Source organism: Medicago sativa, chromosome 4 (genome assembly GCF_051527215.1).
Source record: "Medicago sativa cultivar Bolivia chromosome 4, Bolivia_mono, whole genome shotgun sequence".
In the NCBI taxonomy this organism is placed as follows: Eukaryota; Viridiplantae; Streptophyta; class Magnoliopsida; order Fabales; family Fabaceae; genus Medicago; species Medicago sativa.
Genome location: NC_140752.1, coordinates 87,773,057 through 87,790,289, shown reverse-complemented (window position 1 = coordinate 87,790,289; position 17,233 = coordinate 87,773,057). Strand labels below are relative to the sequence as shown.

The 17,233-nt window shown below is 34.2% G+C and overlaps 2 protein-coding genes across 2 annotated transcripts; both read right to left on the bottom strand.

The window, feature by feature from the left end:
- Positions 1–1,492: 1,492 nt before the first annotated feature.
- LOC146933306 (ethylene-responsive transcription factor ERN3) lies at positions 1,493–2,479 on the bottom strand. Its single transcript, XM_085705103.1, has one exon. The coding sequence runs from the start codon at positions 2,343–2,345 to the stop codon at positions 1,638–1,640; it is 708 nt and encodes a 235-aa protein (XP_085561229.1). The 5' UTR covers positions 2,346–2,479; the 3' UTR covers positions 1,493–1,637.
- A 3,202-nt stretch (positions 2,480–5,681) lies between these two features.
- Positions 5,682–16,487, bottom strand: EMB2734 (ARM repeat superfamily protein). The gene is made up of 20 exons (XM_085705110.1): positions 15,044–16,487; positions 14,719–14,922; positions 12,635–12,739; positions 12,451–12,516; positions 12,206–12,370; positions 11,511–11,585; positions 11,271–11,425; positions 10,837–10,972; positions 10,664–10,733; positions 10,423–10,550; positions 10,044–10,100; positions 9,074–9,259; positions 8,867–8,959; positions 8,036–8,121; positions 7,875–7,941; positions 7,708–7,774; positions 7,497–7,633; positions 7,227–7,318; positions 7,086–7,152; positions 5,682–6,366 (listed from the first exon to the last, which is right to left on the bottom strand). Exons 1-20 carry the CDS (start codon positions 16,274–16,276, stop codon positions 6,202–6,204), a joined length of 3,354 nt encoding a protein of 1,117 aa, XP_085561236.1. The 5' UTR covers positions 16,277–16,487; the 3' UTR covers positions 5,682–6,201.
- Positions 16,488–17,233: the final 746 nt, after the last annotated feature.

The following is a 17,233-nucleotide window of genomic DNA, read 5'->3' as shown; positions in this document are numbered from 1 at the left end:
TCAGTTTAGTGTTCTAGAGAGATGATTTCAGTACTACAGCTGTGAATACTTCTCTTACACAACCCTCATAATCGACGTTTCTATAGCGATGCCTTAAATGGAAAGTACGTAGTGTAGTTGCGCTCATTATGTTATGGCCTAAATATGAAAGTGAATTGCAAATTGAAAGATTTTGATCAAAATGTAATTACTTAGGACAAGTGAATTACTAGTAGTGAATCATAGTTGACACAAATATCTGAAGTGAATATGAGCTCTCGTCAATACTTGAGCTTCTTTCAAAGTAATGTATGAATGACGCCAAAAGGATTAGAGCTTTAGACTAAGTTTAGAGTTTGATTATATAAGCTCAAGCTTGTGCACTTACAATATTACCGAGATTATATCATTCCACTGCATGAAAATTCAACTAAAGCTTCTGCCAAGTATTTGTTCACCCAAGTCGATAACAATTTTGAGCGTTGATCACGAAAAAAAAGTTATATCTTTCAACGTGATTCTGTCAAAAAAAAAAGACTTTCAACGTGATTTATGTAACAAAGATCTATCTCCCTGTGATCAAACTTTTTAAAAAACTTTTAAGCAGGATGATGATGCTTAGATGCTCGGCAAGTCTTTGGCCCCATTCCAAGCAAGCATGGATATTTTTGACTTCACCGAATGCTAAATCTCAAACCTATCAGTTAGATGGCCAAAATACTCCTTTGAGTTTTGGCAGGCCAGCCAATACTCCTTTAATTGGTGTTGGCTTCGATTACAATCCAAAATTTACTTTTGATGTGTCTGATTCAAAAACAGAGCAGGACAATACAAGTGGCTAAGAGTAAGACTACCATTTTTTGTTTTGTCAGCAGTTTGGCCGGTACATACAACACAAAGTAGAAGGTGGTGGATTCTGATTTTTTCCATTGATGTTGATGTAATTTGGCCAAATCGATAAGTAGTTTTGATAGTAAACAAGCACTTTTGCCTTTAAATTATAAGGTTCCATCAATCTAATCTCAAATTCACAAAATGACATTTGGTCTCCTAATTTCCTAATTTTGTGTTTCCATTAAAATATGTCTTGATGAAACATTCGTCAATATTAATTTAATTTAAGTGACCAAATTAGCATTTTGCGAATTTCTAAGACTTAAAAAAATATTTCCTTGTTGTCCTCAAGGCTCATGAGTACTTATAAAATAAATAAAGTACAAAAAACATATATCTAGTCCTTTGTTTTTTAAGAAATAAATCACACCTCAACTAGGTGGAATTTAAGAAGCATAACTCCTTAGTCACTGGTCAACTCCTTGTGGTTTTGAACACCTTTACCTATTTATCTATCTATTTGATGATAATCATTGATTTATTTAATGACTGTGACACCTGAAAGACATATTTTACAGTATGTTCCTCTCAAAAAAATATTTTACAGCATGATGGTTTCTTTGCACATAATTTATAACAAAATACGATGGATTTTGTACAAGTGTGTTTTGAAGATGAATCAATAAAAATGTGCTCTTTATTTATCCTGACAAGGAATACGACATGGAAACAAGATAATAGTGTAACGCTATACTACAAACTAAAGAGTATATAAGGACCATCAATTCTATTATCAATTACAAAGCATAGTTTTCCAAGAATTTTCAAGTAAAACAGAACAAGTGGGAAAGAGGATAATTGACATCATATTCATACTTAGATTCATATGTACCATCCACATAGCACTCATTCACGTTCTCACTATCATTTAGTGTTGGTAACTCGTTAATCCTTTGTTGAGGTAATGGCCAAGAATAATCAATCTGTAATGTATTTGGTGTAATACCCATTGAGCAGTTCATCATATTGATATCCACCCCATAAGGATTATATTCAGATACTAATTGGTTCTGAACCCAAAACAAAGACTTTGACTCTTCACTACTACATGAAGATTTGTTTTCATTTTCCATTACCATGATGCTATTATCAATAGGTGCACCTTGTAAAGAGGAACTCATCAAAGTGCACTGATTTTTACTTTGACTTTGATTTGAGATGGATTTACGATGAAGGAGGTTTTTGAGTTTGAGAGATATTGGAGAATTGGTAGGGATGGAATGAGTAGTAGAGAAATTGGTACGAGTGTTTGAACCTCTAAGGAGAAAAGCAGCTTCATCGTAAGCTCGAGCAGCTTCCTCAGCAGTTTTATAGGTACCAAGCCACATCCTAATGTTCTTTGATGTGTCTTTTATCTCTGCTGCCCATTTCCCCGAAGCTCTTTGTCTCACTCCAACAAATTTTGACCTATTCTTCATCATAAGTTTCTCTCTGTGTTTGTTCTTGTTGCTCTTTTGGTTTTGATAATCCATACTTATTTATATATAAGCAATCAAGATAGCCAAAAGAGGAACATAAATATATATATGTGTGCGTGCTTGAAAAAAAATGGTTTTCATCTTCACTTTTTCAGATGGTTTAGAGTAGTGGAGAGCTCGTTTTTTTATCTATACTAAATGTGGGGTTAGTATTTTGCTTATAACTGTAGTGGTTGGCATTACCTCATGATTTAATTATCATCATCGTGGCTTGGTTTGGTCAACCAAATGAAGCAAAACACGATTCGTGATGACCACTTACCTAGAATGTTGTTTTTCACGCTTAAATTTTTAAATGCTTCCAGGATATGATCATTTAGAATATTGTACAACGAACCAGATTCACGTGATACGTGTGCATTATTTCCAACTTAATGTCACAGCACTTATGTTCTATCTCAAAATGTGGCATGAAATTATGTTCTATTTCGCGGTATTTATGAATCAACCTTAAAGCTGTGTTTCATCTCACAAATGCAACTTATAAGGTGAGGCCTACGTTACCCTCTCTTGTTTAGAGGGTAATTACTATCTCATTATATCAACCAATCAAAATGTAATATATATAGGCAACATTAAATGTCAAATAAATAAGTAAATTTTTTCTAAAAATAGAAGAGTTAATCATAAGGTAACTTTTAATACTTTTACCTTTTACTTTTAATTAAATAAAAATTAAAAGTATTCTTAAAAAAAATACTTTTAATTTTTATTTAATTATATTAAGGTGTTCAATCTTAATTAATTTACACTACAAGACTTCTAACAAATAAAATTTTACATCAAATTTCTTTCATCTAGATGTCCTTAAATTCATCACTTACATTCATAAAATTTCTTCCATTCCAGAACCCCGAACGTGAGAACAAAAACATCTTCTTCATTCAAATTTCTTCTTCTTTATTCTTCCCTATTGATCAATTCTTGTTTCTTTTTCATTCTTCTTCCCATTTTGATTGTTCAATTTTGTCTTTCCAAACTGCCGCTGTTTCCAATTATAGTGAGAATTGTCGTTATTTCTAGAACTGCGTCAGGTATCGTGACTTGATTTTTCTTATTTAAGCAGCCAATCTAATAAAATCTGCTAACACGCATAGACCTGCCTCACTATCAGTCAAAGCCTTTAAGTCCAAACAAAAGAACAAAAGCCTCGTGACATAACCATTTCAGCAGCAACCGAAAAAAATGCTAACAAACTCCCACAACATCACAACAACAACACCTGCTAGCAGTCCTCAAAGTACAACTGGTGACTTACTCAATTGTTATAATTAACTACCTCACAACCAATAAAAATCAAATCAAAAAGAAAAATCAAGTCACCATACCTAACGTGGTTCTAGAAATAACGACAATTCTCACGATATTTGGAATCAAACGAACGACAACGATTCTCACAAAAATTAAAAAATGCGGCAGTTTGGAACGACAAAATTGAACAATCATAATGGGAAGAAGAAATATTATGAATGTAACTGATAAATTTAAGGACATTCAGATGAAAGAAATTTGATGTGAAATTTTAATTGAACACCTAAATATAATTAAGGCAAGATTACATTAGGGGTCCTTTATCTTATTTATTTGTAACACTTCGGTCTTTTATCTTTATTTTTTCCCGTTTAGCTCCTTTATCTCTCTTAAAAGCACGTATACATCTTTTTTCTCATTTTGATTAAAAAATACATAAAAATTTTTAAAAAACTTTTTTTTTAAAATGAAAAAAAATCCAGAAATATGATGAAGATGTTCATCATCTTCATCTTCTTCCTTTGAATCTTCATCATCTTCTTTAAATCAACAAAAATTCTACTAAAATATATCTTCAAATATCGTGAATTAATGTTATATTCACCTCAAATCTTCTTTTAAACACAAAAATCAAAACCTTAATTTCACAAATGTTGCAAGGCGGATGGTGGAGGCTTAGTCATTGGCGGAAGGGTTAGGCTTTACGAAAGTTAAGATTGTTCTGGAAACAACAAAATTGATGGGCAAAGCTGCTCTCAATTTTGGGGTTATTTTTATGCCGTGTTTGAATATTGAGTTAGAAAATAATAATAATAATAATAATAATAATAATAATAATAATAATAATAATAATAATAATAATCGGTGTGACAATTTATATAACTAAATCTTTTTTTTTGTGATGAAACTAAATCTCTTTCTCTATAGGGTTTTGATTTGTATGTTTAAAAGAAGATTTAAGGTGAACATAACGTTAATTCATGATATTTGGATATATATTGGTGTATAAATTTTTTTGATTCAATGAAGATGATAAAGATTCAAAGGAAGAAGATGAAGATGATGAACATCTTCATCATATTTCTGGATTTTTTTCATTTTTAATAAAAACATATTTTTAAAAAAAAATTATGTATTTTTTATTAAAAAAATGAGAAAAATGATGTATATGTGCTTTTATGAGAGATAAAAGACCTAAACGGAAAAAATAAAGATAAAGGACCAAAGTGTTACAAATAAATAAGATAAAGGACCTATAATATAATCTTGTCTATAATTAAATAAAAATTAAAAGTATTAAAAGTTACCGTATGATTTTTTTTTAGAAAAAATTGACTCATTTATTTGACATTTAATATTGCCAATGTATATTACATTTTGATTGGTTGATATCATGAAGGGGTAAATACCCTCTAAACAAGAGAGGGTAATCTAGAAAAAACCAACTTATAATCGTTGTCTCATCAACAAAAGTTCTATACTACCTCCAAAATGAAATAAGGCATGAAAGGTAGTTCTAACATTGATGTATTGTGGACTAAATTTTTAAGGTCGATGGAATACAATCCTTAAATTAAATAATTATTATAAAGGAGACAATGCTTATAAAAGGTAGTTCTAACGTTGATAGAGTAAATGTGTCATCAACAAAACTTATAATCATTTGTGTAAAAGATTATTGTTGATTATTAAAGATAGTTCTAACGTTGATGTATTGTAAAACTTTTGTTGATAAGACAACGATTATCAGTTGCATTTGTGAGATGAAATAATAGTTTCCTATAGGACTATAGTTGATAATCCCTAGTGCTGTTGATATAGTAAATCCCTGGTTTAAATATTGAAGTAAATATTGTCTCATAAAAAATAGTTGTAGTAAATATAGACAATGATTATAAAAGGTAGTTCTAATACACCAAACACGCTCAAAAACTAAATATTTATCTTCAATAAACACAATATTCACTCTAAAAATAAATTACCTACTCGGCCAATATCCAAATAAACATCAGAATTAACCGAGCACGATCCATATACACTACGGAAGTCACAGATTCAGGAATATAAGTGGACACACTGTTGATCGACGACAAATTATTACTTGGATAAATAAAATGTCAGCAAACTTGATAAATAGCATCGGTAATTCATATGATACACTTTCAAAATCTGATATCAGAAAGGGAAAGAAAAAAAAAAGGAAAAAAAAAAAACAATACAACAGGCCAAAACTGCACGAATTGCCCCACAGACAACCCTATTTTCTCACGCAATACGGCAAGAACAAAATAAAAAGAGGAATAGCACGTGAAGCTCCGATGCAACAACTGTCTAACCTCCTTTTGGACTCAATCGCACCATGAACACTCAATATACACATTCACAATTGACTCTGCATTCTCAAAACTGAAGCCATGCTGCTATAAAAACACCATATGCAAGAATGAATGATGGAAACCATCTTATGGCAAAAAGAATGGGTAACAAATATAGAGACCACCAAACTGGAAAAAGCTTGTTCCCCAAAAAGTGCGAGACACCAACTGCCAACCCAGATGCTATGGAGAAACGATGAATTGCAAACAGCAAACTATGCAAACTATGAAGAAAGGATGGATTGTAAAGCAAGCTGTTGTTGCGGCTGCAAAGATGACCAGGTGGAAGCAAGGGTAGCAGGCGGTAATGTTTGCTGGAGCTGTCTGAGTAAACTAACCATTCGGCCAGCTGTTTGTTCTGTTGCAAGGTCTTTACCAGCACATAAAACCTAGTTAACATAAAAAGAATTATATTAAAAAGAGAAATAGCTTTAAGCAAATCCAATATGTATTATCCGAGAAAAACCTGGATTGTGAAGTCAATTAATTAACTAGTTGTACAGAAAGGCTTATAAATATCAGAGGCTTATAAACGTTATGAACAGAGAGGCTTATAAACATCAGAGGCAATAAACAAAAATCAATTTGTAGTTGTAAAAGTTAGGAGTTTGTGCTGTTAATTCTTGGTTAATGATACAGTAGCAATGCTGATTTCTCCACTAGATTTTTTTTTTTTGATGTTTATAAAGGCAATAATATTTTGACTAGATTCCAATTTTTCCCAAAAAAATTCAAAATATACATGTTTACAAAGGCAATATACGCGTAAAATATGTTACAAAGAAAAAATACTGCATAAAATATATGCTCACTTTTCTAGGCAGTCGCCAAACTATTAATGGAAAATTTTGAACGCTTGACATGGCCTATAGAATGAGAAAATTTTATGGCCTACTACTGTTGTAGCCATATGCCAAAAATAATCATGTACACTTATATTTTTGTCCTGTTGTTTTTCGGTAAGCAATCATACTTCCACTGGGTATAGCTTTGTTTTCCTATTAAATTTCCTTTCATCAAAAACAAAAATCTGTTCACTTTTTGGATAGCTTAATTTAGGTAAAGGCAGGGTGATTACAATGTAGCAAATTCATGATGAAAAACTAACCTCTGCAAATACCGCTACTATTTTGGGAAGGTATTGATTGTTTGGGCCTAAGAGAGAGCTGTCGGACCTGCAGATATACAAGGAAAATTAGAACCAGAGCAATAGGACAAAAAAAACTAAAAAGATATTTGAGCTGTTAACCTCTCCGCCATAGAACAAAGTTGATCGTGAACAACTTTAGCCTCAATCAAATCACCTTTAATGGGCAGACAGTTCAACCATGCCGGAACTACCTGCAAATGCAGCAGGAGATTAGCAAAGACATTAAATAAACAAATGTTTTCCTAACAAAAAAATACCTAAAAAGAAACTCAAACAGTTAAAAAGAATATATCTTAGTATTGTTAAACATGGTTGAAGAACAAAACCATAAAAGCAGGTAAAAGAAAAACAGGGAAAATAAATAAAGACCTGGGCAGAGTCAATACTGTCCTGGTGAAATTGGCAAATTTTTCCCAGAGCAGAAACTGCATTGTCATATGCCATTACATTATCTGGATGAAGCGCATTAGGATGTTGGATCACAGCATTTAACCTCGATAGAGCCTCTGCATAAGTCACAAATGTGTTACTCAATATAACAAAAGGTTGGTTTTAAGATCATTCGTGTGTTAAGCAGTACCTCCAACAAGAGGTTTGAACACAGAACCCCCAAACTCAGCACAAACACCGAGGCCGTATACCGCTGCCTGCAGAAATATGAAGAAATACCAATATCAACAATCGAAAAGCTTGAACAATAAAAATGGTATTTACAATGTAGAGCAACAGAGAATGACTAATGCTAACCTGTCTAACATCTGGAGTTTCATCATTACATGCCTCCAACAAGAATGGAAGATACGTATCATAATACCTGCTCAATTGGCAACGAAATATAATGAAATTGATAACTTGTCTTGATAAATATCACTGCATGCTTAAGTGGAAATCTAACACAAAGTACTTACTTAATAGCTCCTTCACGACACTGCTCTGCAACATCATCAAAAATGCAAATTGCGATCCTTCTCTCTTCAGGAGTCTTGTCCCTTCCCTATATCCAAAACAATAGACTAAAAGTCAAAACAATGAAATAAATGTTTTACTTCTTGAAAGAAAAAAATATTAAATTAGTCCAAAGGCTCAAATCCTGTAGGAAATCTGCTCGAAGTAAGATTAGACCAGTCAATTTGCAAAATGAAACACAACAAAAGTCGCTCAGCATATGCACATTTGAAGAAAAGATTATAAATTTTTGGAGTTAATAGAAAAGAAAATCATGCAGTCTAAGATGCACAGGAGAATGAAGATCTAAAAACACTGAACAAATCAAGAACAAGGCGACAAGCTCGAAAGTGATAGAAGTCGAGAAAACAGACAGAAAATCAGAGGAGCTTTGTATCCTGAAAATGTTCATTGAAAGAACAAACTGACTTATACAGATTTTGTCATATTTATAATTATGAATCAAACTCAAAACTCTAAATACTTAAGAGCAGGGCAGTTACACTAAAAGTTAGACGCAGTAAATGCAAATATGCGCTTTGAATTTTATAAAGCTCTATCAACATTTGCACATAACGACCACTAATTTTAAAAACTCAAAGCAAGTTTGAATATTCATCATTTAAGCAAACTACAATTTTCATGGATGTGACTCAAACAGAGCAATCACCACAACTTTAAGAAGGTCCAGGTTCAGGGATAGGAATGGCTGAAAGACGTTTACGTGAATAAACAGAATCTAATATCATAAGAAAAACTAAATACAGATGTGGTAGCTTCCTGGACGAACATACCCACATAGGAGTCAAATAAGATGACAATTCTTCAAAGAAAGGCAAGAAGGATGCTTTGAAGGTTTTGATCAAGGTTCCCAATATCTCGCCCACCTGATAGCAGCCAAGCAAACAAAGGTGTCAAATATTTTAAAAGGAGGACCAGCAAACAAAGGTAGCAGCCAAGTAAATGTGAAGGTTTAAATTATAATACAAAGAAATACTAACTTGGTCAAAAACTTCTTCCTCCTGCTCGTTTTCCTCTTTAATCAGCTCCCCCTCTTCAGCATCAAAATCTTCAGCTTGGGCCCTCTCTGCTCTCTCTCTTTTTCTACTTGAACTGGCTGTGATCACCTGTTTTACCTCTTCAACTATTGACTTGACCTGCTTTTCATCCAAAAGCATCCCGGAGATCTGTAAAACAAAAACAATTATAAGAGAACATCCAATAGTGGTTTACATTTATGTACTAAAAAAAGGAAGGACAGACAAACAAAGAGAGCTAATACTGTTAACAAGCATTTCAAAAAGCACCTTCACGTGAACAATAATATCAACAAATCATACACATCACTTAAAATTGAGAGAAATATTGCAGTGAACAAAAAGAGATGGAGAGTACATGGGAAGCACCTTGCCTCGTAAAAATAAGTAGTTGACTATTAAGATTAAAACAGTAGTAAAAAAACAGAGGTGCAAAATGATGTACACAACAATTCGACGCCTTGATAGTGAAGGCACATCAAATTCTGGCATAACGTATCTCTTTCAATATAAACAAGACTGCAAAATCCATAATAATAAGTACAAAGAGAAGTGCACCCAACATCAAGTATTAATAAGACAGAGTTGTTCCGTGAAATAGGGGAAGTTTGTGACTATTCTCAGCTGAAAAACTGTTTAAATCCTCTAACAAGACAATCATAAAACAGGGCGAAATCAAACGGTTAAATTCTGATTTCATATGCTAACTGACAATCAAAAAGCCAGCACATACAGCATCAGTAGTAACATCAAGTAACAACAGTGCCAGTGGGGCTAATGTAGACTGTTTTTCTATAAGAGGCTCTTCAGTTGTGAATTACAGCAACAACTAGGCCATCATATATTTAACAATCTAAATTCTAAAAAATAAATAATGGTAATGCATAAGGCAAAAACATAGACAGATATAACCAAGTTAACTCGTGAGCCGAACCTGTAAGCATTCATTTACTGAATCCAACATACTTGCACAAATTTCTGTGTCAGGTTCCTGCAATCAAACAGAAGTGGGAGAATTTTAGAAAGAAATGCAAATTTGGGATTCATCCAATCCAGGCAAAGTGCAGCACAAATATCATCTAGATTGATCCGGTTTCTCAAATTTATACCTAAACTGAAACAAATTATTAAGAAAGTGCACTCTGCACTCAGCAAAGTTTGCTTTGAATTAAGTGAATATTAAAAATACGTGTATACTCTCAAAACAAAAGACGGAAATATTAAATTATTACAACCAGAACATATGAATTTCACAATAAAACAGCAAAGAATGGACAAACATTAAGAATGGGGTGAACTTGAATAACAATCACCTTATGCAATGCTTCCACCAAAGCTGGGATGATACTGTCAGTCAGAAACTTCAAATAGCTCACATCCCGACCTTGAGATTGCCCTTTCTCAATGGCTAACTTTGCAGATCGTAATAGCTCCGGCATTGCTATAGAGATATTGTAAATAATAATTGAAACAGTTAGGATAACAAGATACAGTACATTAATTAACACTGCAAGAGAAAATCGCTGACCAAAACACAAACGATCATTCTCATACCTGAAACGGCAGCTTTTCTAACCTCCTCGTGGAAATAAAATTTAAGGAGTGGAACCAAAGTTCCTGCAACCTGCATCATAAAATAATTGATGAGGAAATCAATGTAAAATAATGCTTCAACAAAACTCAGTATGCAAAAGCGTTCGATAGTGGTCTAAGGTCTAGAGTCTAACCTGATCAATCCATGGAAAGAATCCTTCTTTCAACTCATCGGCATAACAACAAAGCATGTTACATGCTGTAGCTTTTTCCTCCAGAACACTAGTCTTGATTCCAATTCTTTTGTCACCGAGAGTGATAGTTTCCATACTATAATAAATAAAACTTACTTAGATTTATATTGCTTAAGCATAATAAGTGAGTACAAAAAAGAATGTTAAAAGGATTTTGTTTATGCCCATGTGTGAAGCATGTGAAATGTGAAGAGCATATAACCATTTGGATAACAAACACTACAACAGAACCACTTAAGCTACAAAATAAAAGTCTCAACTCTTGATGTTTAAACTACTAACGAACATATAAGATCAAAATGAAGAGAAAAGTGTGTGATAAAAGGGATACATCATGCAATTTGAACATCTATGAAAATGGTTAAAATCAAGACCTTTCATCATCAGAATCATCTATATCATTGTCTGAATCAGCAGATGTGATGGTAACGTCAGGTTTAAGTGAAGCAGACTGAAGCAATGGTGGCATGACAAATTCCATATAAGGAAGAAAATCTTGCCCCAGACACTTGCAGAGTCTAGCCCATGCCTGTAACAAATAAAACCTGTCAATACTGAACATATGGTCCAATTGGCAATTTGTGTATAAGCTATAAGTCATATATAAAGCATACCTGTAGCATGTAACTTGTTGTTGGATCATCTGTCTCCATTTGTGATCCTTGCAAGGACATAAGAACTTCCATGACCTAGTAAAGAACCATGATATGTAGGATGGTAAAGTTAAAATCATAAAAGATATTACAGATGGTGTGTGGGGGGGGGGGGGGGGGGGGGGGGGGGGGGGGGGGCGAGAGAGAGAGAGAATCTCCGCAGAAAAGAGAATGCATTCTTTGTTTGAGTGTTTAGATCGCAATCCTGACTAAAGATCAGTAGAGGGTACCAAGACCGCAGCATGTTAGATTGAAACTAGGATGGTAAGATTCTACCCAAATAATTACCAAGGATCGGGAGGTGATAGCAAGATTGCAACACGAAATATCAGAAGCAGAGTTTTAAGATTCTACCCAAATAATTAACTAGGATCGGGAGGTGATAGCAAGATCACAAAATGTAGGATTGTAACCAAGATCTAAGATCCTACCAAAACAAAATATTAAACACATCATATAAACTAAATTAACCCTTTTCCATTTAAATATAGTTGATTTAAGGAAAGAACGAAGTAATTTAATGGTGGAGTGTGGTTGAAGAAGTGGATATATAAAGCAAACCACCCACTCTTGACCCATTAAGTTGCAATTGCAAAATATCAAGTTCAAATGGAGTTCGACAGAAATATATGGAAAAAAAAACAATAACTACCAACCTGCTTAGCATCAGCCCTAAATTTCTCCTTTCCGACAGCCATTCCAACCAAACTTATGCATTCCATAGACTTAGCACGAAGCATGCGGTTAGACTTGTCAGTTGCATTGACCAATATAGCCTTCAGGTACGGTATGACAGCATCATAATATTTCTGGAAGTGTTCCTAAAGAAGATCAAAGTGTAAAATGAGTAATCCAATTAAATGAAAATATAAATGTTGAAGAACAGGATTTATATAAATACCTGAGATGAATCAGCAACTGATGCCAAAGCAGTCAAGGCTCCCTCTTGCACCATTTGTTTACCATTCTGAAATACAGAATATCCAAATTTAAGTGAACGACAATAATAATCATATACGATGATGCAGCAAAATGACCCTAGTGATAGTAGCATTGCTATTGGAAATAATATTCCATAAACTAACCTGAAGAAGTACAAGCAATTTGCTAACTATTCCATCCAAGTATGGCGTTAAAATTTCAGGTGTGCAATTCTCACTGAAGTTGAGCACTGCTGAAGCAGCATGAGCCTGTGTGAACAATATTAGGAAAGCATTCATACCACAGTTTATTCAATTAATAAATAATGACTTAACAAATGGAAGACTTAAAATAAGATTGACCATAAAGAATAGAACAAAACAAAGGATTAAATATCACGAAATTTGTATTTGCATTGAAAACAAAAATAAAAACAGTTTTAAATAGCGTCACATCAAATAGAATCATAATCAAATGATTGCACACATGTAAAGTGTAATATTACATCTAATACAAATATAATTAAAACAAAAGAGGAGTAGAATATATTTACACAGAACAATATGTTTTTCTTTCAACTTAGGGTCCAAAGAACGAGTGAGAAACCAAGAAGATAATGAGAAACCCAACAACAATGAGATAATATGTGATGATGTTCATCATTGTCAACATCACTGTGACAGAAGACAAAGCTTTTTTCTTCAACAGATGGAAACTGAGAATTCCAAGGGCATCGACAATGTCCTTGACGGTTGCTCTAGGAAGCAATGCTGCTGTTAGACGATTCTTGGAATCATGTGAAGGAAGATTCTATGAATCGCGTAGCAGCAAAATTGACTCCGTGATCAACCATCAAGGACATTGTCGACGACATCCTTTAAAGTATCAGTTACCATCCATTGAAGAAAAAGGTTTTGTCTACTAGAGTCAAGGTGATGATGATGAACATCATCATAGATTCTCTCATCATGTTATTTCCACCTTTTGTGGTTGGGTTTGCCATTCTCTTGTAGGTTTTCCCACTCGTTTTTAACCTTTAAGTTCACAACAAAAATCCAATCTAGTCCTTGATACACACACACACAGACCAATTGGTTTTTCTTTCAACTTAGGGTCCAAAGAACGAGTGAAAAACCAAGAAGATAATGAGAAACCTAGCAACAAAGGCAATGAAATAACAGCAATCAGATAACCTGCAATGATGTTTATCATTGTCGTCATCACTGTGACAATAGACAAAGCCTTTTTCTCCAACGGATGGAAACTAATAATAATTTCAAGGACATTGACAATGTCCTTGACGGTTATTCTAGGACACAAAGTGTTGTTAGACGATTCTTGGAATCGGGTGAAGGAAGATTCTCTGAATCGCGTAGCAGCAACATTGACTCCAGGATCAACCATCAAGGACGTTGTCTGCGTACTAAGAAGTACCAGTTTTCATCCGTTGAAGAAAAAGGTTTAGTCTACTACAGTCAAGGTGATGATGACGATAATGAACATCATCATGGATTCCCCCGTCATGTTATTTCCTGCTTTTGTTGCTGGGTTCGTCATTCTTTTGTTGGTTTTCCCACTCGTTCTTTAGACCTTAAGTTGACAACAAAAATCTGAGGTATTCCTTGAGATATATATTCAATTTCTACTTCTCATTCGTTTATATTTGCATTAGATGTAATATCTAAAATATTACAAGCATCTAATAATTTGATTTGCTTTTATTGTTGTTTTTTGTTACAATGCAAAATACAAATTAAGTGATATTACTTCTTTTTTGTTACTATGTGTGAGTTTTATACAAAATATTGCTTGCATTTTTATCAAAACCATAGCTCTTACACACTTCCAAAAAAATCACATATTTTCATATTAGAATTCAATTTAAGGTGCGTTTGTAATAGCTTAAAAAATGGATTGTGTTTGAAAAATCTAGAGATTTTTTTTTAGAGATTTTACAAACAAAAAAAAAAATAGCTTGCTATTTTTTTTTTGTTTACTATCCAAAAAATAACTTTTCAAAAAAAAAATTAATTAGTTATGTGTTAGAAAAATGATTTTCCAAAAAAGCACTTTGCTGAAAATCCTAAATTGATAAAACCATTTCTCTAAAAATCCTAAACAAACACTAAAAATGACAAAAGTAAATTTTTTTTATAAAAAAAAATAGCTTTTTTCTTAAAAAATCTTAAACAAGTTTACCCTTAATAGTTGCGAGAAAACTAACTAGTTAAACCAAAGGAAAGCTCACCTGTACGCGGGGATTCTGGAAATCATCCATGGCAGCAGCTAGGGCTGGCATCACCCCTTGATGATATTGAACTTGCAAATCCGGACCCAAATCAGTAGACAATTGTCCAATTGCATTAATGGCTGCCCACCTTACACGAGGATGTTGATCAGGAAAGGAATTCAATACCATAGCCACCACTTGCTCTAAAGTTTTTATCATGACCTTTCAAAATAAGACATGTATAAATAAATAAATAAAAGCATAAAGCAACGGCAGTAAATTTTAATCATCTTTCTCTCATAACAACATAACCAAAAAGGAAAAAGTCTAACATCCTGACTACCTTTGAGCTTCCCTCGGCTATCTGAGCAAGCGCAATCAATGCAGCATGGCGTTTTTGCCACTCCGGTGCAGCCAAATACGCAGGTAATTGTTCAGAAGCAACAGGAACAATCGTATTTCCTCCCAAAGATATTGATAACCTATCCAAACACTCCTGTCCAACACTATAGTTGCTAGATTCACCAGCATCCTCATCTTCAGTATCCGCAGTGTGCCATGCGGGATCATCCTCAATATCCAAAAGCATCTTCATCAGAATAGCAAACAACCTACTAATAAACTGCGGCATCTTCCTCATCATACCAGGAGCACGCTCCCTAGCTTCAGCAAGAGTAATCACAAACTCAATAGCCAAATGCCTAGTCCCTTCCTCTAAAGACTCGGCCTCCGCAATCTGAAGCATTGCACCAACAACATCAACAATCTGCCTCCTCAAAAACCTAGGCTCAGTCCCCGCAAGCTCAATAAGCAACTCAAGCGCCTCTTGAGCAGTCGCCTCTTGACCTGAATTCAACGCCTCCGTCAACGTCGTCATCATAGCCGGTAACAAATCCTGAAACCTATCTCTATCGGCGGAACCAGATAAACACTGAATAAAATTAATAACAGCATTCAAAGCAGCAATTCTGACATCAGGATTAACAGCAGAGCTAGTAAGACACTGAAGAAAAATATCATGAAGGTGTTTGATATGCGGCGTGAGAGAATCACCAATATACTGCGACAATTGAGCGAAAATCAAAAACGCAGATTCTTGTAATTTCGCCGAATCAGACGAAACGCACTGAAACATAAACGGAAGCAATTCAGGCCAACCGTTATCCGGCAATATACTCGAAGCGAGTTCAGAGATTGTATCACAAAGCTTCTTCGAAATCGATTTAGCATTTTCGGATTGAATCGACGAAAGCAGAAGCGATTTGAGAGAAGCTTGAGTGTTGGACGAAAGACGAGGCCAGAGGAATGAATCATCACGCGTGAGTTGCTTCCGAAGAAGAATAGCGGACATAGCACGAGCTTCTTGATGAGGTGAAGAATGAAGAAGATGACCTAGCTTCAAAACGAGTGCGTCTGGATCGGTTTGTTTGCAGAGGTTGAAGAGAGCTTCGGCTTGAGAACGTTCTTCGTTGGTGGAAGACATCAAGTGTGAGATCAGAGTCTCAAACGGTGATGGATCGGCGCCGAGAATCGCCGCGAGTTGGGATTGTTGTAGCTGAGTTGACTCGGGATCCATGATGATGATGGTGATTGTGGCGGCGAGAGGGAAGAAGAGCGAAAAATAGTTTTAGGGTTTCGCTCTTTTGATTCAATGATGAGAATGAGAATTACGACTCGTTACTTGTGTTTTTTTATATACGCTCGCGGGTAGAATTTAGAATGATGAATGATGTTGCCGCACTATGGGTTTGGTTTAGGAAGAAAAGGGGTTTGGGGTATGCTTGAGTGGGGCTAATTAGGGTATCATATACCATTTTTATTAGCTGTGTTTTGTTTTTGTAGGTCATGGTTCATGATTAGGGTTACACTTTTAATTTACCCGTATGTAATAATTTACCCGTATGTTGTAATGTAGTGTAAATTTTGTGTCTACTGTCCTGTGACTCGTTTGCTGTTTTTTTTGTTAATTTTGATATTTGAATTTGGTTTTTGTTTTGGCTTCATTGTAAGGATATATAAGACCAAATTTGTGACTAGATAACGACCTTGTCTGTCTTATCTTCTTCTGTATGCCCCTTATATAAACAATGTAACTATAACAGTACAATCTAATCTAACGGTGTTAGATTTTATGGGTTTGTAGGCTCTTTGGAAATTACCAACAAAAATATGTCTCGTATTAATATATAGGCTTAAATGCGTTTTTGGTCCCTTAACTATTTATTTGGTATCGCTTTGGTCCCTTAACTAAAAAAAAGATTGTTTTGGTATTTTATCTTTATCTCCGTTACCTGTTTTGGTCCTTTCCGTTAAATAAATTCAAAAAAACGTTAGGGTTTGTACTATTCATCTTCTTCCTTCTCAAAACCTTCATCATTCATCAACTAAACCCAGACCTTCATCATTCATCAACTAAACCCAGATTTTGGGACCAAAACGATACCAAATAAATACTTAAGGGACCAAAAGAACATTTAAGTTTTTTTTTATCATCTTCTTCATCTTCATCAAAACTCATATTCATCAATTAAAT

Bases quoted from the DNA above. Each gene is read 5' to 3' on its own strand.
- EMB2734 (XM_085705110.1), bottom strand. From the start codon at position 16,276: ATGGATCCCGAGTCAACTCAGCTACAACAATCCCAACTCGCGGCGATT. The intron at 9,260-10,043 runs GTTCGGCTCACG...TTTGTTTTACAG, and splicing joins CAGTAAATGAATGCTTACAG to ATCTCCGGGATGCTTTTGGA. The intron at 7,319-7,496 runs GTCTTTATTTAT...CTGCATTTGCAG, and splicing joins ACAGTATTGACTCTGCCCAG to GTAGTTCCGGCATGGTTGAA.
- LOC146933306 (XM_085705103.1), bottom strand. From the start codon at position 2,345: ATGGATTATCAAAACCAAAAGAGCAACAAGAACAAACACAGAGAGAAA.